Source organism: Macaca thibetana, chromosome 6 (assembly GCF_024542745.1).
Source record: "Macaca thibetana thibetana isolate TM-01 chromosome 6, ASM2454274v1, whole genome shotgun sequence".
NCBI classification, from domain to species: Eukaryota; Metazoa; Chordata; class Mammalia; order Primates; family Cercopithecidae; genus Macaca; species Macaca thibetana.
Window position 1 is genome coordinate 54264192 of NC_065583.1, and position 27718 is coordinate 54291909.

The 27718-nt window shown below is 37.1% G+C and overlaps 2 protein-coding genes across 5 annotated transcripts in view; one reads left to right on the forward strand and one right to left on the reverse strand.

Annotated features, from left to right (window-relative positions):
• The window catches only part of C6H5orf63 (chromosome 6 C5orf63 homolog), a 471154-nt gene that overhangs the window by 168666 nt on the left and 274770 nt on the right, over positions 1 to 27718 (forward strand). The gene's annotated exons all lie outside the window — the stretch shown is intronic.
• The window catches only part of MEGF10 (multiple EGF like domains 10), a 396429-nt gene that overhangs the window by 115763 nt on the left and 252948 nt on the right, over positions 1 to 27718 (reverse strand). For 3 of the 4 annotated variants that reach the window (XM_050795753.1, XM_050795752.1, XM_050795755.1), the window contains 3 exons: positions 18160 to 18294; positions 10413 to 10514; positions 9007 to 9107 (listed from right to left, as the gene is read on the reverse strand). In XM_050795753.1, the coding sequence (XP_050651710.1) occupies positions 9007 to 9107; positions 10413 to 10514; positions 18160 to 18275 (319 nt within the window). In that variant the 5' untranslated portion in view covers positions 18276 to 18294. Of the gene's footprint in view, positions 1 to 9006; positions 9108 to 10412; positions 10515 to 18159; positions 18295 to 23744; positions 23878 to 27718 lie in introns of all 4 variants that reach the window. The other variant, XM_050795754.1, reaches the window with a different exon arrangement.

A 27718-nucleotide genomic window follows, 5' to 3' on the forward strand; every position in this document is an offset into this window, starting at 1 on the left:
GGTTTAATGAGTCTAGAGTTTCTGTTTTGCAAGACAAAAATGTTCTAGAGATATGTTGCACAAAAACGTGACTATATTTAATACTGCTGAAGGGTACACTTAAAAATAGTTAAAATGGTAAATGTAATGTCATGTGTTTTTACCATAATAAAAATAAATATCAAGAAATTAAATGAATTGAAGAGACTACCAAACTTATATTAAAAATTAAACCAAAAATCATGAGATAATGCTTAGAAAATAATTATCTTTCAACCTGGTGAAGATTTTCAGTTAAGCACAGAATTGTGAGAGAGAATCAAAATCTATAGCGTGCATATTTTTAGTTTTAAGAAGACATTTATAATATTTAAGAGCATGTGGTCCGTAGAATAAAAGGTCAGCTTTCTAATTTTATTCTTTAAATGTGTAATGGAATAATTGATTTTAAAATGTTATTTTAAAGTTGAATCTTACTAATACAAATTTTTTTTTTTCTTTTGAGATGGAGTCTCGCTCTTGTCACCTTTCAAAGCACTGGAATTACAGGCGTGAGCCACTGTGTCCAGACTGTATTTTAACGTTTTAAAGTACACAAGATTTCACCCTATTTGTAAGTTGGGCTATTTAGATTTACAAAAATTATTTAAGTATATGGGAAGGTTTGTCAGCCTGGACGCTGAATTATTTAAAATGAAAATCAAATCTATTAAATGTACGAATTCCATTTTAAAAACTTGAAGGTGTTTAAGTTTATAAAACATTAGTCAAAGGCTTCTTAATGTGTTTGTTAAATTCGTTAGACTGATGAATGAAACATCTGTAAGCTGAATTTTGCTTAAGAAGCAACTATGTTTTTGGATTTATAACTATAGTAAATCAAATATTAATTATTAAAAACAAAGTAAACCTCTGAATAGGCTTTTTTATATTGCATATACATGTATGCACATACGCACCCACCCACACATACAGAAGAACACACACTTCACATTTAACAAATACTAAATAGCAGTTAGCATATTTGGGGGATCTGGTTTATTGTACGAAAAATTCATTGCTTTTGTAGTTTGAGATAAAAAAATCAAAAAAGTATTTTGATATAAAAATAATTCCACATTTAAATTTGATTGCATTTCCATTTTTAAATAGCTACATGTATTACAAAACTAGAATCAGAAAAAGAAGGCAGGCTTTTTCATTTCAGGGACACTCTTCTGCTGAGAGAAAAGCAAAAGACAATACATTTTATATGACTAGAAAGGAAGATTTGATCCTATTAATTATCTCTAATCACAGTAGTCATGAGCACATGGATATAAGTAAATGGATCATGATGCAGAGTTTAGCAAGTCAGTTTGATATTTGTGATAAAGAATTGCCATGAGAATTACTTTAAACTTCATGAAAATCATATGGTTTAATATCTACTCAACTTTAGAGCTACAGCAGAAGAATTCTTATCTTCTAATTGAAATCCAAACATCACAAATAATACTAAAATCAAGTCCAGAACCATCACTTTCAGTTAGTTAATACTGTACACGCAAGTCTTTTGCATTTTTCAAAACACTTTCATATATCTTATTAGATCCTAACAGCAACCCTACATGATTAATAGGCATTAGAACCCATCTTACAGATTAAGAAGTGAGGTTCACAGAAATCAAGGATGTTGTGGCCCAGGGACATTATACATGCAGGGTAGCTTTGGGATTTGAACCTAGGTTTAATTCATGTGTTTTCTCCATTCTGTGTTAACAATCTGAACTGAACTTTTTTTTTTTCTTGGAGGCCAAAAGGGAGAGATAATAAATATAACAGTTTTCCTTGGAAAACTATACACTGGCCATGTGCACTACACTTAGGATGTCCATATTTGCATTTACAGTCAAATGATGGGTATATGTTGAAAGCAGAGAATAGTATCCAGTGATTTCTCAACCATAAATGTTTAAACTAATCACACTTCTTGCTTCTCTATCTTCCTAACTATAGTTCCTATATATGCATTAGGATTAATGTATATAACAAAAAAGTGTTGGTTAACTCTAAGCTATTCCATGAAGAACCACAGAAATCTCTAGAATACATAAATGTTTATTATAAAAACTGATATGTGTTAATGAAAATATATAGGAATGTGTTTGGATCAATATTTATTTAGGTACAAGAATTGAGATTTAAATCAATAGCAATTTTATAAGAGGTTAGTTATGTGACATTAAAAAACATACTATATATGTATATACACAATACAAATACATCTATACAAGCACACACATATATATGTACACACACATATATTACAAGTATTTCATTCCTCTGGACATTTCTCCATTTTATTTCTCTGAGGATTTCTTTATTAATGCAGGTGGAGCATCCCTAACGCAAAAACCCAAAAGCCAAAGTGCTCCAAAATCTGAAAATATTTTGAGTACTGACATGAAGCCACAAGTGGAAAATTTCCCTCCTGAGCTCCTGTCATAGTCAAAACACAGTCAAAATCTTGTTCCATACACAAAATTATTTAAAATGTTGTATAAAAATATGTTTAAGCTATATGTATAAGATGTATATAAAATATAAATTAATTTCATGTTCAGACTTGAGTTCCATCCACAGAGTATCTCATTATGGATGTGAAAATATTCCTAAACCCAAAAAATCCAAAATCTGAAACACTTCTGCTCCCAAGCGTTTTGGATACTCAGCCTGTACTTAAAATTCGCCAAATTATTATGACCAAGAACCCAAAAGCAAATGCAACAAAAACAAAGATAAATAGATGGGACTTAATTAAACTAAAAAGCTTCTGCACAGCAAAAGAAATAATCATCAGAGTAAACAGACAACCCACAGAGTGGGAGAAAATCTTCACAATCTATACATCTGACAAAGAACTAATATCCAGAATCTACAAAGAACTCAAACAAATCAGCAAGAAAAAAAATCCCATCAAAAAGTGGGCTAAGGACACGAATAGAAAATTCTCAAAAGAAGATATACAAATGGCCAACAAACATATGAAAAAGTGTTCAACAGCACTAATGATCAGGGAAATGCAAACCAAAACCATAATATAACACCACCTTACTCCTGCAAAAATGGCCATAATCAAAAACTTCAAAAATAATAGATGTCGGTGTGGATGTGCTGAAAAGGGAGTGCTTCTACACTGTTGGTAGGAACATAAACTAGTACAACCACTAGGGAAAATGGTGTGGAGATTCCTTAAAAAACTAAAAGTAGATCTACCATTTGATTCAGTAATCTCACTCTTGGGTATCTACCAGAGGAAAAGAAGTCATTGTACGAAAAAGATACTCGCACATGCATGTTTATAGCAACACAATTCACAATTGCAAAAATATGGAACAAGCCCAAATGCCCATCAATCAACAAGTAAAGAAAATGTGACAGATAGATAAAGAATAGATAGATAGATAGATAGATAGATAGATAGATAGATAGATAGATAGAGACATACATACATACATACATACATACATATATACATACATAAGTACATACATACATATATACCATGGAATGCTACTCACCCATAAAAAGGAATTAAATAATGACATTTGCAGCAACCTGGACGGAATTGGGGACCATTATTCTAAGTGAAGTAACTCAGGAATGGAAAACCAAACATTGTATATTCTTTCTTACAAGTAGGAGCTAAGCCATGAGGATGCAAAGGCATATGAATGATACAATAGGCTTTGGGGACTTAAGGGAAAGTGTGGGAGGTGGGTAAAGGATAAAAGACTGGACATTGGGTACAGTGTACATTACTTGGGTGATGGGTGCACCAAAATCTCAGAATTCACCACTAAATAACTTATTCATATAACCAAACACTAGGTGTTCCTTAAAAAACACTTGAAATAAAAGAAAAATCTCCAAATTAAAAATAATGAAACACGTCTAAATTCTTAACACAGATTAGAGGCAAGAATATTAATCTTGAAGGATGAACAAATTTAGAGTTTAATTAAATTTATAAACAAAGTAAAACCACATCAAGGAATCACAGATTTCTTCCTGTCCTAGTAATATTTTAATTAAAAAATGTCCAATCCTTTCTTTTTTTCTAAACACATTCTAAGAAAAGGCTCCTAACCACACTGTTGCCCACACTGTCTACCGTGGTCTTTCCTGCCTGATGACATGCATTGGTCTTTCGGACAGACAGCCTTGTTACTCAAAGTCTGCTCTGTGGACCAGCAGCTTCCACACAGCCTGAGGGTTCAGTAGAAATGTGTACCTTTGGGCCCCACTCTGGACCCATGGAATCAGAATCTGTATTTTAACAGCCTCTCCAAAAGTTTTGTGTGCTCATTCCAATCAGAAGCAGAGCCAGTCTCTTCATCATGCTCTATACACAAGAAAACTAGGGTTTTTTTTCTCCAAGAATCTCCACAGCTGACAGAATGAAGAGCCATTCAGTGACCACCTGCTGCTTCTATTGCACATAAACATGAAATGAGAGCCTCATCCTGGGACAGTTTCCATGTGAATTTACATGAAGGACTAACTCCAGGATGCCACCCATGTATTCATGTGAAACTTAAAATCTTCAGGATCTTTCTGAGCTACTGTCCTTTTCCCTGGAACCTTGACAGTACAGAGAAGGCAGGAGCACCTGACTAGGCTGCCTTGCTATATTTCCCAAAAGTGAAGAAACTGCAGCAGTAACAACAATCTTGAATATCCACCAACGATGCCTGTAAGTTCAGCGATCAGTCCTCTGGTTGATGTAGACAGAATCACCGCATTTGTAAGATCTATTTACTTAATTTCTCCAAAGTTCTTTGTTTTCAAGAACCTTTTAAAAATCCAATTTCAAAAGAAAAAAGATTGTTATTGATTTTAGTCACCTTAAAAAGAGAGAGAGAATTGAACATAGAGAACAGAGAATATTCTTGACTTTTTTTTTCAAGGCAAAATTATTTAACACATTTTTTTTTTAATCTTTGAAGTCATGTAATGAGATGCAGCTGAGAATTTCTTGACATGTGGCATGGACAGGAGTTGGATAGTCGTTGGTTCATAAGCTACTCTGCCAATTTCATTTCTTTTATTTAGGTAAAGTATCTTATTCTCTATTTATCAGAAATATCTGCATCATCCTCTACCACCCACCACCAATTGATCAGACTAAAAATGTTATTTAATTTGTCAAAGCCTCATTTTCCTCATCTTTAACAGGGGTATGATTATATCTGCCTCATAATGTTTTAGAAATTTTATAAGATAATGTATGTGCCTGGTACATAGTAAGCACACAATAAAGTTAACTATGACTTTGTTGTTGTCTGAAATCCATTAAAAAAGATACTTAAACTGCAAAACTCTTTGATGGTAGAAAGTATGTCTGGCTCATATATATTATATATATACACACACATAATATATATATTATACACATATATATACATATATACACATATATATACACACATACACATAATCTTTAGAGTCTAGCCCACCGGTTTTTACACTGTAGGTCAATCAATGCATGTTTTATTCAATTGAATTGAATCCACTGTGTTGAGTCTGATTTCTCCTGTGAAAGAGGAAATGACTACGATAAAGGAACAATGACTTCCTTTATATGGACAAGTAGAATAGAAACCTGCTTTCCTCCCAAAACAAGTTAAACTAAGCTGTATGGTCCTACCATCATCCTGGTGACATCTATAAGCTATCCTTATGGTTCTGAGACAGACACTATTCCATGGACTCCTTCACAAGGTGAGCCTGGCTCCTGGAGGCCACTCAGCTCTCCTTCCTCAACCACAGCTGACTCTGAACTGGCAGCCCACTCTCCAGCAAAGTCTCTGGAGCCTAGAGAAGATGACTTTTTTTTTTTTTTTTTTTTAAGAGACGGAGTCTCCCTATGTTGCCCATGCTGGTCTCAAATGCCTGGGCTCAACGGATCCTCCCACCTTAGCTTCCCAAAGTGCTAGGATTACAGGCATGAGCCACCATGCCCGGCCCTGAGAAGATGACTCTTTAGCATACATATCCCTGACAATTTTCTAATGAAGAGCTACTTCATTGTGAAGTATTCTGATCTCTGAAAGTGGGAGGGGTGGGTGAGGGGAAGATGAGAACCAAAAGGACATGGCACTAACACATGATAGTGAAGACAGCTGGCCAGGTCCCCACAGGAAACCTCAGAAAGCTGTGGAAAGAGGGTGGGGCAGCTGGCCGTTCCATGTCAAGCCTCCAGAGTGACCGTCTACAGTGGGATCTATCATGGAGGAGAGGGTGAGGCAGGATGAAACAGAGGTGAGGAGGGAGGGGAAGACAGGATTTGCTCTCCTGAAGGTGCTACTTGAGTACATAAAAGAAACTTGTTTCAAATACAGGTATTTGTATTAAATCATCCTGTTTGCCTTCTAGGTAAAGTACCAAGAATTAACTTAAAATTAAGACTGATTCCTGTGTTTATTTTGGTAACTGGAAACAGTTAAAAAAGGTGACCGTGTTACCTGCCTGGCAGCAAAACTTGGTAGAAAAAGAGACTATGAAAACACAACCAAGAATATTGTATTCTTTGTTCCCTTATCCACAAGGTTGCCTCACTTGTGCCAGCTGTGAAGAGTACAGAAAAGTCACTGGGAGGCACCCCCAAGAACAAGAAAGCGTTAACAATTGTTAGGCGGGGTGAAGCAATGAAATCAAGACGTCAGAGTGGAGAGACACAAAATATTTTAGAGACCAGAGACCAACAGCTCCCAGGCCAGTGAGACTAGACTGTAAATTGATTAAATATATTAGCATATCTAAAGGAAAAAATGCTGCAGTCTCAGGGGTAGTTGGTCAACAAGAGGCCTAGAAAAAAGGAGAATTTTTGAGGCAAATGCTAGAGGTGTCCATTCAAGCAATTTGGGGAATGCTTTGCAAGCTGTCTAGCAGGAAAGAAAACTTACTTTTACCCATGTAATTTCGGGCGTGATAGTGCTAGTGGAATTGCCTAACTTTCTAAGAAGGACTGTACTACTGAGTTAAGAAACAGAGGTGTTGAATTATGCGGCTGATGCCAGGAAACACTGAAGCTGTCTCTCTAACTGAGCTTGCTTGGATCTACACTCATCCACCAGCTTGCCAGTAAAGTCTAGCATCCCACATGCCAGGTCTTCAAGGAGAGAAGGGATGGCCAGAAGACAGGCACAAGGACCTTTCCAAGTTCTGTATGACTTAGGAAAATAGCATCCTGGCTTCATATACAAATTCTATGACCTGGGTTAATAGAAACGTGTGCAGGGAGACAGAAGTACTCTCTCGGTATGTCGATGGTTGTGCTTGCTTGTAAGGTTGAACCCAGGAAAAGGCATCAAGATAATGTCACTGAAGGCCTCTGGGCAGTGGCCAGCCTGAGTGGCCAGGCCTTCCCAATACCCACCACTGTGTGCACTCCACGCTGCTTTCTTTTGAAAATTTCCTAGCAGCCTGGGCCACTGAGATCTGCTCATGATTATTCTCTAAGATGTTTGATTATAAACACATAATTTTTCTTATTCAGCATCATTATTAATCAAAGACATGCAAATTAAGAAAAAATTAGTGAAAGGAAAATTGGCGCAGGGTATAAGCAAAAATACATTCTCGTTTACCGCTAGTGGGTATTTAAATTAGAAACATACCAAAAGTTTTAAAATATGTACACTTCTAATCCAGCAATACTACTGCTAGGAATTTATCTTTACTTAATGAAGGATATGAACAATTATTTAACCACAATGATGTCCTTTAGAGTAGTTTACTATAGGTAAAACTTGGAAATTGTGTGAATATTCAACAGCTGAGATTGATTGAACAAATATTTATGATACAATAATATACTGACATTTGCAATATGTTACAGAAGTATAATTACTGACCAGGAAAGATAATCACAATGTATTTTTATTTTCTTCTTTTTTTCTTAGTTACATATTCTAATTTTTCTTTCTATGAACATGTATTATTAAATATAGCCCTGACTCTGAATCCAAGCTAAGGAGCTGCCCCTGTCTGCATACAGAATAGAATCCAGGGGTTGGAAGGAAGGTGAGACATGTACTATCCCAAGCACTATCTCTGAGATAGCAAATGAAACTCAAAGAGGTATAAATGGTTTATCTGAGGCCACCCGGCCAAGTGATGGTAGAACCAGTGATATCACTAGGCTCTCCAGATTCTTAAGCTGAGATCTATCCAGTCACTCCTGGTGCCTCCAAATTACAGCAGAACCTTGTCTCTATGCTACTCAACATCAGCGTCTCAACTCAGAAAGCAGAGTTGTCCCTCTAGCCGTGTGTTGAGCCAGAATAGTCGAATAAAATAGTCTTTAATGATCTCTCTTCTAAGTGACCTATACACAATAGTAGGAAATCTCAATTGCAAACTGCATCTCACATGCATCTCATATTCTAGGATTCTCTGAAGTGTGTCATAAGATACCAAACTTCTCTCAAGACATCTCAGAATGAATTGGTGAAGTGAGGAGGGGAGAGAAGAGGGAAAATGACAATGAAAAGAAGTTCTATTTTGTGATGCAGACTTACTGTCATTTTTTAATGTGAAAACTCCTCTACATTTAATAAGACTCATCATTCTATACACCAGAAAAGAATATGCTGGCCTCTCGGAAGTTGACTTGGGTCAGCTGCAGGAAAGTTAGGTCTCTGTTCTCTTCTGTGACCCAAGTCCAGTGAGTCCTGACCAATTTCCAATGAGACATTCATTGAAGAATTGTAATTTACATCACCACCTCCGGCCTTGAATCAGCTTTCTGTAACAGCTCTTTTCTCCTTAAGCAATATTCATTTGGAGACTTTGGATAGGACAGGAGGACAGAGTTAACGCTTCCTTCATTACACAAGCCAAGGAAAAGTAGCAACCAGAGAAAAAACGAATGTTCCAAGACACCCACCTCCCCAGGCCTCCGTCTCAGCTGCCATTAACGGAACCAAACCAGCACTGGGAAAAACAAGCGAATCTCAAAGGGGTGAAAGTCTTACTTACGGACACACATTTCCCCGCTTTCATAAAATCCAGGACAACATTGAGACTTGCGCCTATACATAGTCTTCTCCCCATGTCGATAGGCTGTCCGATAACTGACTCTATAGAGAGGGAAATATTAGCTATTAAACATAATAAAGATCTGAAAAGCAAAGTCTTTCAAACTAGTTATGAAGAAATATGGAATACACGTCTAGACCAATATAATACTAACTCATCAATTTGCTAAGAAGATATTAAGATGCCCAATTGAAGCTAATCTATGCTTTATTTGAAGGGGTCAGTAGGTTCATGATTTCCCTCTTTCACTTATCCTAAAATATGTTGAAAAGTATTGATTAATTCATATATGATACCCACCTAAGCATCATTCACTTATGTATGTTTTAAAGGAAGAATTCAGAGAATTCTCTTAAAAACCTTAGGGCAGTCTCATCCCACTATAATATAGAAGGCTAAGAGACATAAGATCTCTCCATTTAACTAAAGTGCCATTTATTCACAGATTCATTTACACAGCATGTGTTTGTTGAGCACCTACTATATCCTGGGCACTGTTCTAGACATTGGGAATGAGCAGAGAGCAAAACAATACAAATCCCTTGCTCTCAAGGAACTTACATTTTACTGGGGAAGACAGATCTGGCTGAATTTGTTAAAGTAAGGACATGCATTAAACAAATGATTAGATCATATAATGGCAGGTAATGATTACATGCTGTGAAGAAAAATAAAGCCTCAGTCAGGGAATAGAATGTGACAGGTGGGAAATGCTAATTTACACAGCGTGGCCAAGGCCAGCTTGTGTGAAGAAATGACATTGAGCATAACATCATTTAGTGCAGTACAAATCAGCAGATGCTACACTCAACACATAACTCATACACTATAAATGTTAGTATACTACTAATAAAATTAGGGCATCCGAGTTCCATTCTATATTAACATTAATATTTAATTATATTTTAGTTTTGTTTCTGTGTTCACGTTTATAGAAAAAAATGTCTTGTTTTACTTAAGGGTCAAATTTAAGTTAGCCTAAATTGAGTCAGATGTTTAATTGGAAACATATGCTAAGACACGAATTGCTTGACATCTGCTGCTGTCCATAGGTAACAGTGTCTCCCCCAGTTATGTGCAACACGGAGGCTAGATGAATTCTTGTTAACAAATGATGATAAACAGCAGACACTTTCTCTTCAGTTAGGCTGTAAGCTCCTTTAGGGCATGGGCTACCTTTCTGCTTTTCTATATCCCCTGTGATTTGGCACAAAGATAAGACAGTAGCAAGCCCTCAATACCTATTCACTGAATTAATGGATGTACTTTCTGCTGTCATTAGTATCTCTGTATTAGAATCTATTCCTAGTTAGCCAAACTCATAAACATGTCTGAGCTTCTATTACCTGTGCCGCGTGCATTTAAACCAGTTTAGAATGTCAGTGCAGCTCGTGTAGTAAATTTGATCAAAGGGATGTGGGTATGACTCTTGCACAGTCACTGAGTAGCTGAAAAGAAATGGAAAAATAAGAAATCAGTATTTCTCTTTTTTAAATTAATAATATACTATGTATTTAAAAGTTTGTAAGCTAAATTATCTCCATTTGCAACTCCATAATGACTTTTAACAGAGAATTTCCATGCTTTTATGGGTTTTTATTTAAACTAGAACCCCAAAAGGATCAATTTTAACAATATATTTAAAAGACAATGATTCATGCTGTAAATTTTAAAGAAAATCCTATTTTACTATTCACTATAAACCCTAATATTCCCAAATTTAAAAACACCACTCTGTTTTTCTGCCTTTAATTCCTCCTTTTATCCCAGGGCTCAAAGGATAACAAAGATCATTCACAGAAGGTTATGTTACTCAGCAAAGAAACAATTCAAGTAAAGTAATAAGGTACATTGTGCTACTGATTCTTAAAATATCAGAAAGAACATATTTTTCTCTAGTTGGAACTCAGAATAATTTGCTTTCAGGCAATGGAAGACCATACAGTACATAACAACTGAATAAATACTATAAAGTAGTCTTTAAACTTGGTTCTAAACATATGGCTGAGACAATTAGCCTAAAATAATCATACCAACAGTTTGCTACTACTTAAATAGTCTGTTTTCCAATACATTTTCACTAACAGGTTCCTGTTAGAGTCAAGCCTACGGGCCTAAGAACGTGGGTGGAAAACATCCATGAAATATGAAGAATTCTCACTGTTCAACTGCAGACTTCTTCGTTTTAAACAGTCTATTACATGCTAAAGAGCTTAGCGTCTGCCTATAAGAAAATGTGGATAATCTTCTCCAAACAATTTATTCTCTTAAAGATTTTCACTAAAATCTTTAATTCACACAAACAAACAAAATGGGCCATAATCACCGATTCACTTGCTGCAAATCAACAGCCCAAGTTCACTAATAGGAAGGAAGGAAGTTAAAATGTCAGCATGAAGAATTCAGGTTAGACAGAACCTTCTAATTTGAAAAGCTGTGTGGTGCTAGCCTCACAAACAATGGGTTTTCCTTCTGCAGCTGGTCTCTGGTAGTCATTATATATTAGGCTTCAATAGGACAGTCATGAAGTAATCGTACTATTCATAGTTTTGTATATTTCATTCTTTGCGATATTGCAATTTATTTCTAGGTAAATTTAGTGACCCTCCATAAATGTTGGGCAAATAAAACAGGCTCTATTGAAAAGAGCACTGGACTAGAAGAAGGCAGGGTTATAACTCTGTACTGACACTGAGTACAGAAACTGGGAGATGTTCAGCGGATAGCCTCACTTCCCCGGGTCCTCATGATCACATTTTAAAATAAAAGGAGTCAGAGAAGGTGTTGAAGATCCCCTCTTATTTAGCATCCTGAATTTCTAACATATACTTCGATGACTGTTTCTTTCTCCCTCCAACAGATGTTACCCATTGCTACCTGCAAAAATAAGTTCAGATGAGGATACAGTGTGGTGTGCAAATGCCTGCATGCTATGATGTAACTCCTTTTGGGTAAAGCAAGAGGCCCCTGCTAAAATATTAATATTCTTGGAATGACATATCACATTAAACTATCAGTATTTTCTTCAGACCCCTAGCAGTGTCCTGAGGTTCTAAGACTTCCTTACCAATATTTCTTCCTCCTGTGAAATTAAATAATTCAAATTTAAAGCTGTTGGAACTTTAAATTTTAATTTTGAGCCTTGAGAGGAATATAACTATGTGGCCTGAGTCATGCAGCAAGTAGCTGCAACTTCTTTTTCCTATAAATGATTAGAAATAACCAAATGGCATCAGAGATAGACCCCCTCAGATCATTACCCTTCCTCATGAAATGTTAAAGCAATCTTCCTTGAAATGTAGCAAACTGTAATCAATCAAATCACTGTAACATATGTACTGGCTTTCTATAGAAAATGTTGAACCTTATTAAACTTCTCTGTTTCTGCCTATATAGGTGAAACTTTAACTTCCCCACTTGGGAAAACTGAGCCCATTCCTTTGAAGTCTGTTTTCTGTATGGCTGTCCTCAAATTGTGTGCTGAATAAACTCAATACTTAATCCTATTTTCTAACTCTCATTGTTTAAAGTTGACACTTTCAATCCAGCTGCTTGTAAAGAGCTGAATCTTAAGGCCTACAGCATTATATCTCTGTTCCATTTCTAGTGGAGAACAAAGTGAATGAATGTCCTCTGTGTATACAACTGGTGTATAGGTACAGTCCTACATCACCTATGAGCAAAATAGAGCAACTTCCCACATGTGCTGTAAGAACAAAAAAGAAACCACTCTAAATTAATGCCAGTTGGGAGAAAACACTTATTCAACCAGTCTCTACAGTACTAATTTAGCTGAACTAAATTCATTTGTTGGAACTAGAGCTGATACAGAGTTTCCAGAAAATTTCAAAGGCCATGTTATGATATTCAAGTCTGTGTGCCTCGGAGTGCAAAAGTTATCAATAAATGCATCCTGGCCAGTTCTATTTGATGTGAAGGGAAGAACCAATTCCATAAGCCAACATGTAAAATGTTTTCACTGATTTCTAGGAACCAAAAAGAGTTTTTAAATGACAGGGAATGTTGGAGTACATGAATTTCCTCTTCTTGTCACTTGCTGCTCACCAATAGCTCTTTTATTAAAAGGACAATCAAAGTATTTAGGGTTCCAATTCAACAAACATTTATTGAGCAATTCCTGCCCTCAAGGAGCTCTCAGCCTAATGAGAGGCCAATATTTAAATGCTGAATGTAATACGATATAGCTTTCCATGGAGAAATATATATAGCTTGGGGGAAATAGGAGTATAAAATTTTGAGTATTTGTCCTCAATCTTGGCTCTACTCATTAAAATTATTTTGACACTCAAACCCAACACAGAACTGACTGCATATAAATTATTTTGAACTATATTAAACTATAGTTCTACTAATTTAACTATTTTAAACTACAGTTCAACTAATTTAACTATAGTTAAATTACTATATAAACTTAAGTGGAAGCTTCTTTCTGACCGGTAATAATTACCTGCCTAATTATCATCGGTCAGAAACTGAAGCTTCCACTTAAGCTTATAGGAGAAAGGTACCAAGCCTTTTCAACATGAATTTCTTTTCTGTTGTTTCTTACACACTACTTTTCCTTCTATATACTTTTTCATTTTTTTCATTTGTAAAGGTATTATAATCACACTATGGAATATGGAAAACACATTTTTTAAAAAGAGAGCAGGAGAGAGAATTCCACAGCTCTCACATAACCACCAATAGCATGTTGTTGTGCTTCTTTACAATTTCCAGGAGGTTTTAGTTTTTGGTTGAAGGTATTTCTAAATTCTTACATTACAATAATCACGCCATGCACATATTTCTAAAACATTCTTTTTTAACTTGAGTATATCATAAGCATTTTTCCATGTTAGTACAGTCTTCAAATTATGACTGCCAAATACTTTTAAGTGACTACACCTAATTTGCTCAACACCCACCAATCATTAGGCAATTAAGTTGTCACTCTTCAAGGGGTCCATTTTCTGGAAGCGATGTGTTTGAATCATGAAGGCAAGTGTCTGCAAGAATGGGCCTGCCTCCTCGGTCTTTATCACCGCCGCTTTGGCCAGTGCTTAGGCTGCTGCTGGAACTTAATTAGCTTCTCTGCTAACACTCCATACTGCCATATTCACTAGCAGCTGCTCCTGAAGTCACAGAGTATGAGGGTACCTCCTCTATTATCTGGTCCAATCCCACTTTAATTGACAAGGAGCAACACTGAGCTTCCACATAGAGTCAGCAGTAACACCGAGACCCTCAGACACTGTCCTGCCCCATCGTCTCTCAAACATCACTATAGAACATTTAAAGCTTCTAAAACAGACAAAGAGTGGGAAAGTGGAATTTTAACAATCTGATCCTAATTCTACACAACTTTCAGCTTTCAGAAGCAAAACTCTTTATTTCCTGTTTGTTTGTTTAATCTTCTCAAACATACTGAAAACATATCATTGCCGTGATTTTAATCTATTAAGTGTTATCTGCGGAAAACCCCAGCAAGATTTAATTTAAGGTCAAAGAACCAGGGAGTGGGGGAGGAGATGGAGAATAAGGGGAGGAAGCCATTATCACTTGGGCACATTCCAAAGTGGTTAATTACATTTTACCTGCCTAAATTATCTTGTTACTTTAATCAGATATGGTAATAATCTTCATTTCTTATCTCTGCTTGCTTCAGGACTGCTGATTCAATTACTCTCCCTTCTGTGTTAGTAATTGAAGGTTTGGGCAAAGTGTGGTTTCTCTTCACTTGTATCTTCTTTAGAAGAAACCCCACTGAATGGAAAAGCTCAAATTCACAGACTACAGAAAGAAGGTTAGGAGAAGGAATAGATGATTTCTAGAGTAATTCATTTTCCAAAAAGATGCTGTACAGAGTTCCTTTAATCATAAACACCCCTTGAGTATTTAAATGATTTCATTTTCTCTCATTTCATTTTATGTACAATTTCTTAGAATCACAATTGCTGCATTAAAACAAGGCACATCTCTATTTCAAAATATTCAGATATCAATTGGGATGCAGCTAGAAGGCATTGATGGAAGTATTTTTGTTTAATGCTTCTCAAACTTGAATATGCAGAGAAATCTCCCTGGGATCTTGTTAAAATGCAGATTTCGATTTAGTAGGTCTGGGGTGGGACCTGAGAGTCTGCATTTCTAACAAGTTCATGCCTCAGCTCTGCAAACCACACTCAGAGGTAACCTCCAGGTGATTGCATGATTCTGAGCCATTGGGTACAGGTGGTTTTTAGCATAAGAAGAGCTTAAAATGAGCCCTACTACCAGAATTATGCCCTTGGAACTCACCTTCCTCTCCCCATTTCAGTTCAAGCCCATTTCCATTTTTGAAAATACTAGACAAACCTGTCACTTGTGCCTTTATTTGATCATTTTAATTTATCTTCTACACCAGTCCCAATTCTTGCCAAAACAATTCTACTTTCTTTTACCTTTCTTCTAGAAATCATTATCTAGTCTTACAACAGAAAATGTATCAAAAAGAAGATTACAGCTGTCAACCCTTCTTCCTGGTAGTACATTTTTAAAAAACTGGAAAATTTGTTCATCATTTTCCTCTTTGTTCACATTCAATTTCCCTCCCCCTTAGTGAGCATTTTAGAGTTTGCACTAATCACTTGTACAGTTGTTGGGTTCTATTAGGTTTAGAGATTAATGTGCCCCTTGTCTATCTGTCTTTCTCACTCTCCATGCCCCTCCCACATTGTTGTACATATTTAGTCATTTCATTTCCTATCAGAAGATGAACTCACTCATTCAAGAATTATTTATTGAACACATGCCACATGCAAGGCAGTGTTTTAGACAGTGGGAATTATCAGTGGTGAGCCAAACAATGAAATTATGCATTGGCAGCTCTGATCAACTGCTGACCAAGGAAGCAGGACAAAATGTGTATTTATAAGTGGGTGCTGGATTATTTGAAGCCTTGAAATTGTTTTCTCTCTCTCTCTTTTTTTTGAGGGGGGGATGGGGGAGACAGGGTCTTGCTCTGTCACCCAGGCTGGAGTGCAGTGGCATGATCTCAGCTCACTACAGCCTCCACCTCCTGAGTTCAAGTGACTCTTGTGCCTCAGCCTCTCTAGTAGCTGGGATTACAGGCATGCACCACCACGCTCGGCTTTTTGTATTTTTAGTAGAGACGGGGCTTTGCCATGTTGGCCAGGCTGGTCTCGAAATCCTGGCCTCAAGTGATCTACCTACCTCGGCCTCCCAAGGTCCTGGGATTACAGGTGTGAGCCACCACACACCCAGCCTTTTTTTCTCTTATAGTATTTCCCTCAGAGAGTTCATCTGTTCACATCTCACATGAGTTCATCTATTCACATCTCCCATCTCATCATGCTGGATAGTCCCAAATCTATATTCCCAAATACTTCTAGGCCCATATTTTACATTGATTTTATAAACCCAACATGGCAAACCCACACTAACCCCTTCCCTTTCAAATCAGCTCTCTCTTTTATTTTTCCATATGCGCAATGACATCTGGATTACTTCACGCAGTAAGTGCTAAATCCTAGTCTTCTCTGCTTCCTTCACTTCCTCAATGTATTATCAAGATCTGTTGATTCTTGTTTCACAGCATCTCACAAATTTGACTTTTCCTCCCATCCCAAATCTATCATCCCTCCAAGAAGTTCAACCACCAATGGTCTCTTCCTTTACTAAATTTGACATGTACCCATTCATGTAGCCGCTGATTCATTTTTATGACTTTAATAAGTATTTATTATATATTTTCTTGATGAAATGGTTTATGGGAAGTGCTGTAAATCTTATAAAGAGAACTAATAGGAAGTCCTTCTGCTTAAATTCTGTATAATGTAGTTAATACCACAAATATATAGAACTTTATTATATACATATATTCTCTGTACAGCTTAAAGTTTCATAATAATATATATCTCCATTGACTAATCAGGTAATTATGTTTTAATTACCCTGCTTGTAACACTACCAATGGAGGTAGGGATAAGCCCTCACCAAAAATAATGCTGAGTGAGAAACCAGCGTGTCCCCAGAATAATACCACTGCTGTGCTTGAGAGGCTCTGGGCTTTGTGCGTCCTAACAGTGGGGGACAAAGGTGATTAGAATGTGTACTCTGTGGTTTGCTAATCATGGTGCTGAAGATCAAGAGTCTGATATAATTGTACTTATAGCTATTAAAAATACATATTACCCTCAAGTACTTAACATCTTCTCTTTGTTTAAAACACTTGCATTTACTTTTTGGATAAAGATAATTTCTGGGAAAGTCAAGTAGCACATTAGAGCAGAGCCCACTGGACTTGATTGTACTGCAATATCGTTGGATGGGTTTGTACTATTTTTGTGTTCCAAAAGGGACTATAAGGTCCTGGAGGATGACCTACTGTTTTGTACTTTTTACTGCAAATTGCTCATATCTGGACATTACATCATCTGCCTTCATATAATCATACCCTCCTGAAATACAGTTCTAACTCTGTTCTGGTTGTGCACAGTTCTCGGTGGTCCACATGGCACTGATTTCAAACGGCCTCCCTTTCCGAGATCCCCTTCCAACCACTGCAACCCACTCATCTTATTCAGTTCTTCAAGAGCATCTCAGGGGACACTACCTCTATGTAGCCTTGCCAGTTTACCCCAAAATCAGGTCTCCCTTTTCAAGCCATCTACAGCAAAATTCTTTTAAATCCCATACATTTCAATACTTTAGTACATTATCTCATGCTGCTTTCCACTTCTTACTCATGGGTTCCCATGCATAAGTCCAGCTCCCCCAAATTAATGCAAATTCAAATCAGAAACAAGACCTTAGGAAGATCTTTTAATTGCTCTATTAATGCTTTCCCTGAATCTTACAATTGCACTTGCATTAGAATTAGATATGTCAAGATTTTTTTCACATAATATATACACTGTAAGACTAAGGGGACTAACACTACCTAATTTGCTAGCTATGACTAATGATTTTTACATAAAAGTAATTTCACAATCTCTTCGCAAATTCTAATTTTATACATCTGACTGATAATTATAGTATATAAGGGAACTTCTCAGCAATTTTTTGTCAGGCTCCTTTCAGAACCATTACCTTTCCCAGTGGCTACACACATTAGGGTCTTCGAGATTCAGAGGTGATGCTGTCCCAATCCACTGGCATAATAATAAACAAATAAAGCTCAGGCATGAGTTCAAAGAAATAACCATTTTTTTTCTGCAGAACAACCTACAAGAAAAAAAAATCCGAATTAGAAATGCATTGAAATGACTCACACAGAATTCTTTTCAGTACAGCAACCACCAGGTACCAGTTGTCACTGGGGCTCATAACAAGCCATATATTTCAATAGCCAGGTCACCAAATTCCATGATCCCAGAGAGAGGGGTGTTTCTTATGTTGTGCAGGGTGGCTACTGTTTTGCAAATTACTAAAATATGCAAATCATCATCAATTGCCACAAGAACAAAAGCCCTTCTCATTTATGTCAGCCAATATTAAAAAAATCTACCAGAACAATTCAGAGCAATACAGGCCTCCACATTCTCTCACCCGGCATATTTCCCTTCTAGAAGAGGAGGGCACACAGAGATAGCTGGCCTCATTTGTCCTAGAAAATAAATGATGAAACAGAAGCTCCATCGAATCAAGAGAGAGGTACCTCAGGCTCAAACTGAGATTCATTTGATAAGCCATTCAATGCACTGAATGCCTGCTCCATCCTAGGCACCATGCAAAGGCTGGATATAAAATACAGAGCCAGTCCCTATCACTGCCTGTTAAGACGTTTATAATTTAGTAATCATGACATAAGTTTCTTAAACATAATGCTTCAATTTCTCCATCTGCTGAAAAGAAATGAAACCAACCATCTCACAGCGGTTTCTAAAAACTAGACTATGCATAGAAAAAAATGTAAGGCTGTTTGCAGGTCAATGTTTGAGAAAATGAACCTAAAAACCGTAAAGTAACATATTTAAAAGCTCGGAAAATAGATAGGCTGGCAAAGGAGATAGAAGAGGGTGAATGTTCCAGGCAGAGGGATCCACAGGTAAGGGATGGCCAGGTGCATTTAGGGAGTTCAAGTTAATTCATGGTAAGAGAAAGGGGACAGCTGGAGAAAGAGACAGAGGGTGAGTCGTGATGGGTTTCATAAGCCATTGTGTAGTAGGGAACTTCATCCAAGGATAACATGGAGCTAGTAAATGATGCAGAGTGGCATTAGAAGAATGACTCTAGCTGCAAGGGGAGGCTCTTGGAGGGAGGCCAGGGGAGACGCAACTGTGAACAGATCAAGGCAGCAGCAATGGGGTTGTAAGAAGTGGAGTGGCTCTGGGAGATTTTTAGGATGTGGAATCAACAGGATTTGGCTATTGAACATGGATTAAGGGAGGGGAGGAGTTCTGGTTTAGCCCCTTATGGGGATTGTTAGCCCTTCACTGAGATGGGACTCACAGAAGCCCTCCTCTGGGGAGGGGAAGCTTTGAGTTCAGTTTTAGATATGTCAGGTTGAAGGTTCCTCTGATATCATCAAGCGAAGCCACCTACAGGCATTTATTGAACACATGCGATGTGCTAGGACCTGCGCCAGGCCCAGGTGTGTAACACCTGTAATGGTTTGCACCTGAGAATCACATGCACTCCTGCAGCCTCTGGAATTTAGTAAGAAGGAGAAGTTTAATTGTCATACTATGTCATCTAATCATTATAAAAATGGACACAAAATTAGAAATCACTGATCCATTTCTTAATTACAAACAAAATAAGCACCAACCTGCTTGTTGGTAAACTAGTGAAATTAGTAATAATAAGCCAGATTATTTGAGCAAAGCAGTGATTTTCTGGGTGGGAGCTGACATTTTAAGAAGTTATACTCATTTTCCACACCAAGAAATTTTCAATATTTGGGAACCAAATGTATTGAATAATAACTTTATGGTTTGAAAAGACAAATTTATCTTAAAACAAACAAATAAACAATAACAGCACAAAAACAACTTTAGGAAATAGTTTATCATTCAAATTCAGGACAGATCAAATGAGGAAATATTAAATTCTTCAAAATCAAGATTGTTTAAGTATACTATGACAAGTCACCTATTGCTGACTCAACAAAGGCTAAAAGAAAATGTTTGACTTGGAATAAGGAAAAAAAATCATGAATTTGTAGTATAATTAAAAGATATTGTGTAAGCCATTAAAGAAGCTGTAAAATCTTAAAAAGGATATTTCAATGGTCACTAAATAATTCCAATAGATAAAGCATAAATAGATAGCGAAAATTAACTAATAGATTAATTTAAATTCTTGACATTTCTCACATGCTAACCATCATGAAATTGTAAAATCTGAAGCTTAACATTATATAAAGAAGCTATTTCATTTAACAGGAATGAATAAAAAATGATGGTGATAATAATAATAAACAATAACAGCTAACATTTCCTGACCAATTACTGTATGCCAGACACAGTACTGAGCCATTTATGTGAATTATCTATGTAATCCTTACAGCAACTTAACTAAGAAGTAGTAGTTTTTATTGTCCCTGTTTTACAGCTGAAGCCATGTAAAATACAGCTAGTGTTTTCCTGATCCATCAAAAACATCTTTAATATATTTGGCTGTAACAAATAAGCATGGCAATTATTTCCTTGTCTCATTGCTTTGTCTATGTGAGGAGAAGTATTTCCTTTCAATGAAGTGTGAAATGTGTTTAGCTTTCATTCTTTCCTCAAAGACATGAAGGCTGGTAAGCAGTAACCTGCCATCTACTCATAAACAGTTACCCCAAATTGGAAAGTTTATTTCCTGAGTCATCTCAGACTCAAACCATCCATTTACCAATTAGAAATGTTTAGTCTGTAAAGTTAGAAATTGCCACAAGCCATGAATCAAGGTCCAAGAACAAGAAAGAGGTTGTGAGTTTTCTTTTAGTGTAAAAATATTGACACTAATCTGGTTTCTCTTCTTGCTTTGAACCTGATGCATTGCCCTGTGAAGAGGAGGTGACACAGAAAAAGCAGAATTTGGCCACCTTCTCATTGCTTTGGAAGTTCAGTATACAGAAATATCAAACTGCATTGAGAAGTCACAGGTACCATTTTTGAAAGATAAAATATCAGTCCATTAAAAAATATGTGTGTGTGTGTGTGTATTACTTGGTCTCTTTGTCCCAATGCATTTTCCTCATTAAAATTAGAAAATTAACTGAGCTCTAGAGTAATCTGCAAAACCAAAAAGAATTGTTTGATCAAGAGGCAAGGATCATGCAAATTCACATAAGCTGGTTAAAAGTGTTTGAGAAAATAACACAGATGTTATAGAGGATGAGGAGAGAAGACATCTCACAAATATGCCAATAAGCTGTAGAGAACTAAGAAACACAGCATTTCTCTAAATTAGGAAACATGGATTGTCCTTTCATTCTATATTGTTTAGTAAAGGCACTGAGATGCAATCAAAATCAGAAGTTGATAGGACATTTAGGCCAGGCGTGGTGGCTCATGCCTGTAATCCCAGCACTTTGGGAGGCCAAGGTGGGTGGATCCTCTGAGGTCAGGAGTTCAAAACCCCCTGGCCAACAGAGTGAAATCCTGTCTCTACTAAAAAATACAAGAAATTAGCCAGCCATGCTGGCAGGTGCCTATAATCCCAGCTACTTGGGAGGCTGAGGCAGAAGAATTGCTTGAACCCGGGAGGCAGAGGCTGCAATGAGCCAAGATCGTGCCACTGTACTCCAGCCTGGGCAACAGGAGCGAAACTCTATCTCAAAAAAAGAAAGAGAGAGAGAGAGAGAGAGAGAGAGAGAGAGAGAGACAGAAAGAAAGAAAGAAAGAAAGAAAGAAAGAAAGAAAGAAAGAAAGAAAGAAAGAAAGAAAGAAAGAAAGAAAGAAAGAAAGAAAGAAAGAAAGAAAGAGAAGAGAAGGAAGGAAGGAAGGAAGGAAGGAAGGAAGGAAGGAAGGAAGGAAGGAAGGAAGGAAGGAAGGAAGGAAGGAAGGAAGGAAGGAAGGAAGGAAGGAAGAAAGGAAGGAGAGAGAGAGAGAGAGAAAGAAGGAAGGAAGATAGGGCATTCATTTACTTTTTCCCTGTCTTGTTTTCTTCTATAGGTTTTGGTGAGTAAACGTGGTGAGTACCCTTTTTCCACTATGTCCACTCTGAAGAAGGAAAGTCCAGTACATTTATTCTTCCTCATTTCTCTCTTCTATGCTGTGGCATCCTGTCTTATAATTTTCCACTTTGGAATGCAAATGAAAACAAAATGAAATTTTTTAAAAATAGTATTATTTCAATTGAAAACAAAGGCAATGCAGTGGTGATTTGCTTCATTAAGACAGACATTTTGAAAATATTCAAATCTCTAAATTGGGTGTTGGCTACCCTCACCCACCCAGACTTCCTCTTCAAATAACTTTCCTATGATTCCATTTAACACAATTTAAAATGTAAAAAAATGAAGAGTCATTTGCATGAACCCCCTAGTGCCAAACTTGATTGCATTCACTTAATTATTATGGAAAAATCAAAACAAAATCAGTACAACTGATTAGCATTGCTAAAGTGCTCCTATTAGAAAGGGAAACAGCCCACAGAGTTAACTCTTGCTGCCTGTGTTTTGCAGCTCCACTTGGAAGGCAAGCTTTGCTTATTCTACCACAAAAGCCTCAGTAAATGATTAGGATGAATAAAATCCTTACAATGGATGAGACTTAGTTCTGATGATAAGCAGTAGTTTCTTCATCATTGAGTTAAAAGGAAATAAATAATGGGATATTGACTTATTAATTTATTTTTGAAACAACAGAGGGGGAAATTATTCCAGATGATTCCTTTTGGCTCCAAAACCTATTTTCTTCCTAGAATCAATTAAGTGCACACATAGAAATAACTTGGGTACCCTCAACCAGTTTTTTCTCAAGCTCATTTTCTGCTACTAAGATTCTCTCACATATCTCTAAGTTAAATTAAAACAAATTTCTTGATTAAGAATAGCCACTTTTCAACAAGAGCCATCCATTTCACCTGACCACTCCATCGTGTTATCTGTAAAGGATGTACTCACTCTTCCTCAAACTACTCAGAAAGACCGGCAGAGGCAGTGTGCTAAGTTCTTCCTGGAGCTTTGAGGCCATGAACAGAGAAGCAATGGTCCAGCTTCAGCGCATTAAAGATGTAGAATGAGTAATGCTTGCTGGTTGCCCTGAGAACAATCTCAGATGAGGACTTCCATAGACATATTAGTTTGCTGATGAAAGTAATTCTTAAGGCATTAGCATGACTTCTCTGTTCACTGAGCAAGGTTAGTTATTCTAATAACATATTACATTATCCAGGTATGACTATTCATTTCAAACAGTACAAGTGCTATATTTACTTTGTTTTGAGGGCCTCATGTCATTTTGCTAACATCAAACCCACAACAAACATATTCTAAATCAAATTACATTATGTAATGGCAGGAACAGAGTATTCCTGGGAAGTTTTTAAGTTAAATGAGTGTGTCTACCAGCATTAATAAAAGAAAGGCCAGGTGTGGTGGCTCCCATAATCCCAAAACTTTGGGAAACCAAGGTGAGAGGATTACTTGAGCCCAGGAGTTTGCGACTAGCCTCAGCAACATAGCAAGACCCTAGCCCTATTAAAAAAAAAAAAAAATAGCCAGGCTTGGTGGCATGCACCTGTAGTCCCAGTTACTGAGAGGGGTGGAGTATAGGGTGAGGTAGGGGGATCGCTTGAGCCTCGGAGGTCAAGGCTGCAGTGAGCTGTGATTGTGGCACTGCATTCCAGCTGGGTGGTGGAGCAAGTCTCTGCCTTAAAAAAAAAAAAAAAAAAAAACTCTCAAAATCTATTTTATAATGGCTTTATATAATGGCATTTTATAATGGTTTTATAAACATGCCCCCTCCCGCCCACACACACATACACACAAAATCCCTAAACATTAGCATGAAGTGAATGTTTACTAATGGTTCTAATTCTTTGGGCACTTCACATTAAACAAAAACTGGGCAAGGCACTGACAATGTCCAGTGCTGACTATCCCGAAGGAGCTCATAGCCCCATGTGGAAAATGGCCACAAACTGATCTATTCAGTACAGCATGATGCACACTATGGTTAAGACCAGAATAAGCTACATGGGAACAGAGATGTTGCCCTGCCTACCTAACCAGCCAGCCCCACCGTCATTATATAGGTGGTGTTAAGGGATAATTTGGGGAAGACCCTGGTAACTCACTCATCATCAACTTTGTAAAATCCTCTACAATGTCTCTGTGAAATCATCATCCACAACACATGTGGGAAAATATCTACAAACAATACTCATTAAAGATCTAAGTGCAAGAAACCATGGCAACTACTGTGACTTGTAAAGCACAGTCTCTGCCCATAACAGCTTAAAATCTACTAGGGAAAAATTATAAACAAAATATGATTATTTGCCAATGAGTCCATTTAGAGATGACTTGCCAGAGTTTTAAGAGGAGGGGAAGCCAAAAAGAGCAATGAAGGCACACGAAAAAAGTCAAACTTGAGCAGGGACTTGAAAAAGAAAAGAAACTAGAAATCACTGAGTAGCATGTCACACTAGCAATGAAATCTCACTGAGTCCACGGGACAGGGTCTATTATCCCCATACAGGGAATACTGAGATTAAACGTCTCCCTGGAAGGCAGACAATCAGGTAAGAGCAGATATACGAACAGGCCTGGCTGATGGCTACAATGCCTGTGACCTGCATCACACCTGGATAAAAGGAATCTTCTGAGTAAACAAAAACTCAAGGAGGGGCCACAAGGCAAAGAGAAAGATAAGAGCCACGCCTTAGGGGTGGAAAGCAGAAGGTTTTGTAACAGATTGTGAGAAGTAATGCTAGAAAGGAGGGTGGTGCTTGGTGGTGATAAAGGGCCTTCAGCACCAGGCTAAAGAGTTGAGTCTATCCTGTCTGCAGTAGAATTCACTTGAAGTCTTTGAGCAAGGGCATTATTTGATGAAAGAGGTACTTGGGGAATTAACAGAGAAGGTCTGCAAAAACCAACCAAGGGACCAAATCCTTTGGAGGCAAAGACAGAGTGTGGAGGTTACTGCACTCACGTGTGAAGTGGAACGACCTTCCTAGGGTGGCAGCCTAGGAATCGGAAGTGTGCAAGAAAACCAATGAGAGAAAGAACCAGCAGGCCTGGCAGAAATAATAGAAATTATGGTAGAGATCAAGGAGAGCTGTTTTGGGTTTAAAACATTCTGAATCCCCTGGTTATATCTTCTGGGTTCAATCTATTTATTTCTACTGAGAAAACAAGTTACATCTCTTTTTTATTAGAAAAAGAAACTTCAAACACCACTTCTTGTTCCAAACTTTGATGAATAAAATCATATTTATTTTTCCAAATTTGTCATAATTTGATACACTTCAATAACATTCCTACTCATTCTTCTCAACCTTAAGAGTCTTAATTTTCCTGGCCTGTCAACAAAAATAAAAAGCCCTCTTAGCATGTTTATAAAGTTCACTCTTTTTTTCTTCTTTTTTTCAATGCTGCTACAGCCAACCATAATGATACCCTATTATTGTAGCTGGCCTCCAGGATGGCCTCCAATGATCCCTGCCTGTGTAAGCCCCTCTCACAATGAATAAGTGGGCTTGTATAACCAATAGAATATTACAAAAATGATAAACTTCCAAACTAGGTCATAAAAGGCACTGAAATTCCCATCTCACTTCTTTGAACACCATTTCACAGGAAGCCAGCTGCTATGATATTCGGATGCTCAAGCAGCCATATGGAGAGACCAACATAGTAAGGAACTGAGGCCTCCTGCTAACAGTCATGTGAGTGATCCATCTTGGGAGTGGATCCTCTAGCTCCTGCTAAACCTTTAGATGACTGCGGCCCTTGCTTACATACTTATTATAAACTCATGAGACCCTGAGCTAGAACCACCAGCTAAGCTACTCTCAAATTCCTAGCCCACGGAAACTGTGAGTAATAAATGTTCGTTGTTTTAGGCTGCTAATTTTTGAGTTCATATGAAGAAACAATATATAACCAATATGCCTATATTTAAGTATGTCATACCAAAATTACTTTTACTTCCAAAACACCTCCTAATAACGCCCATCATTTTATTGGCATCTTTAGTAGCATTGACATACAGAAGTAACCACCTGCAATGCTTCTGAAATCTTTTCTCTACATTGTAACTCCTGGCAAGAGCCCATCACCTTCTAATAACAGCTTGAGTTATTTTGTGCCTAGAGGCATAACCTCACAATGCCTGTACTTTGAGGTACATCTGCTATTCTTCCACACAGGGCACCGTCCCAGATTATCCGGCCATTTATGCATAGTCATTTAGCATGTGACTTTCCAGAATAATTGACCTACCTCATCATAACTTAGAGAATTCATCATGTGCTGTGTGCAGGTCATTTATAAAATATTAAATAAATGAATTTCAGACTGTTCGCTGGGTTACTTTTTCATCTACAAATAAATGTTTCTTTTATTTTTCCGCATTTGGGCTACTTTTCTATGATTATCCCTGATCAGGTAATATATAACAATTTAATTTTTTAAACTTTTTATTTTAAAATAGTTTCAAATTTACTTGAAAGTTACAAAAATATCACAAAGAATGTCCAGGCATATATATATATATATGCGCAAAATGTGTGTGTGTTTGTGTGTGTGTATATATGTTTTTTGTAATCATTTAAGAGTAATTTGTACACATCAGTCTCCTTTACTTCTAAATACTTCAATGTGCATGTCCTAAGAATAAGGATATTTACTTGTATAATTATCGTACAATGATACACAAAAAATTTAACATTAATGCAATACTACCATCTAATCTGTAGACCTAACTGAAATTTCATCAGCTGTTGTAATCATGTGATTACTTTAAGAATTTTTCACATGGATGCCTTTCAAATGCTTTGCCGATGAACAAACATTTGTTATTTCAATCAGCAAACACTAGTGAAGGCCATGTTTGCCCTCAAAGAATTAACAATCTAATGTGAGAGTAGTACCATGCAGATGGTAATGACAGGGCAATGTAAAACGTGATTACGGTCAAAGGAGGATTACAAAACATGTATGGGCATTCAGAAAGTACTTACAACTGGTGAATGGGGAAAACAGATAGCATTATTGAAGACTCCACTAAAAAAGGTCTTTAAGAAACTTTTTGCTGGGTAGATGGAGCAGTATAGGCAGAGGAATCAGTAAAAACGAAGGCAGGAGAAAGTGAGAGCTCAGAGGAAAGGCAAAGAGGCAGGATTGTTTGAAGCACAGTGTGAAAGTGAGTGGGAAAGGAAGTTTAGGAGCCAGATCAGGAATGACACTGAATATGATGGCTTGAGATTTACTCAAGGTGAAACATCCAAACACCTCATGAGACCTCAGGCAGTCCAACAGTGAAGGAATCTGAGAAAAATGACTCAAAAAATGGAACATGATCAACCCAGGAGGAAAGGGAGACTTAGGGCTTTTTTTCTCTTTCAACCAAAAACACTATTTTTTTTTAATTTTTATTTATTTATTTATTTATTTTACAAAAGTGCTAATTGAAGAAGCTGAAAGATTTCCAGTTTGACCAATCCTCTGATGAGACAAGCAGGGGAAAAAATCCAATCACAACAGAAT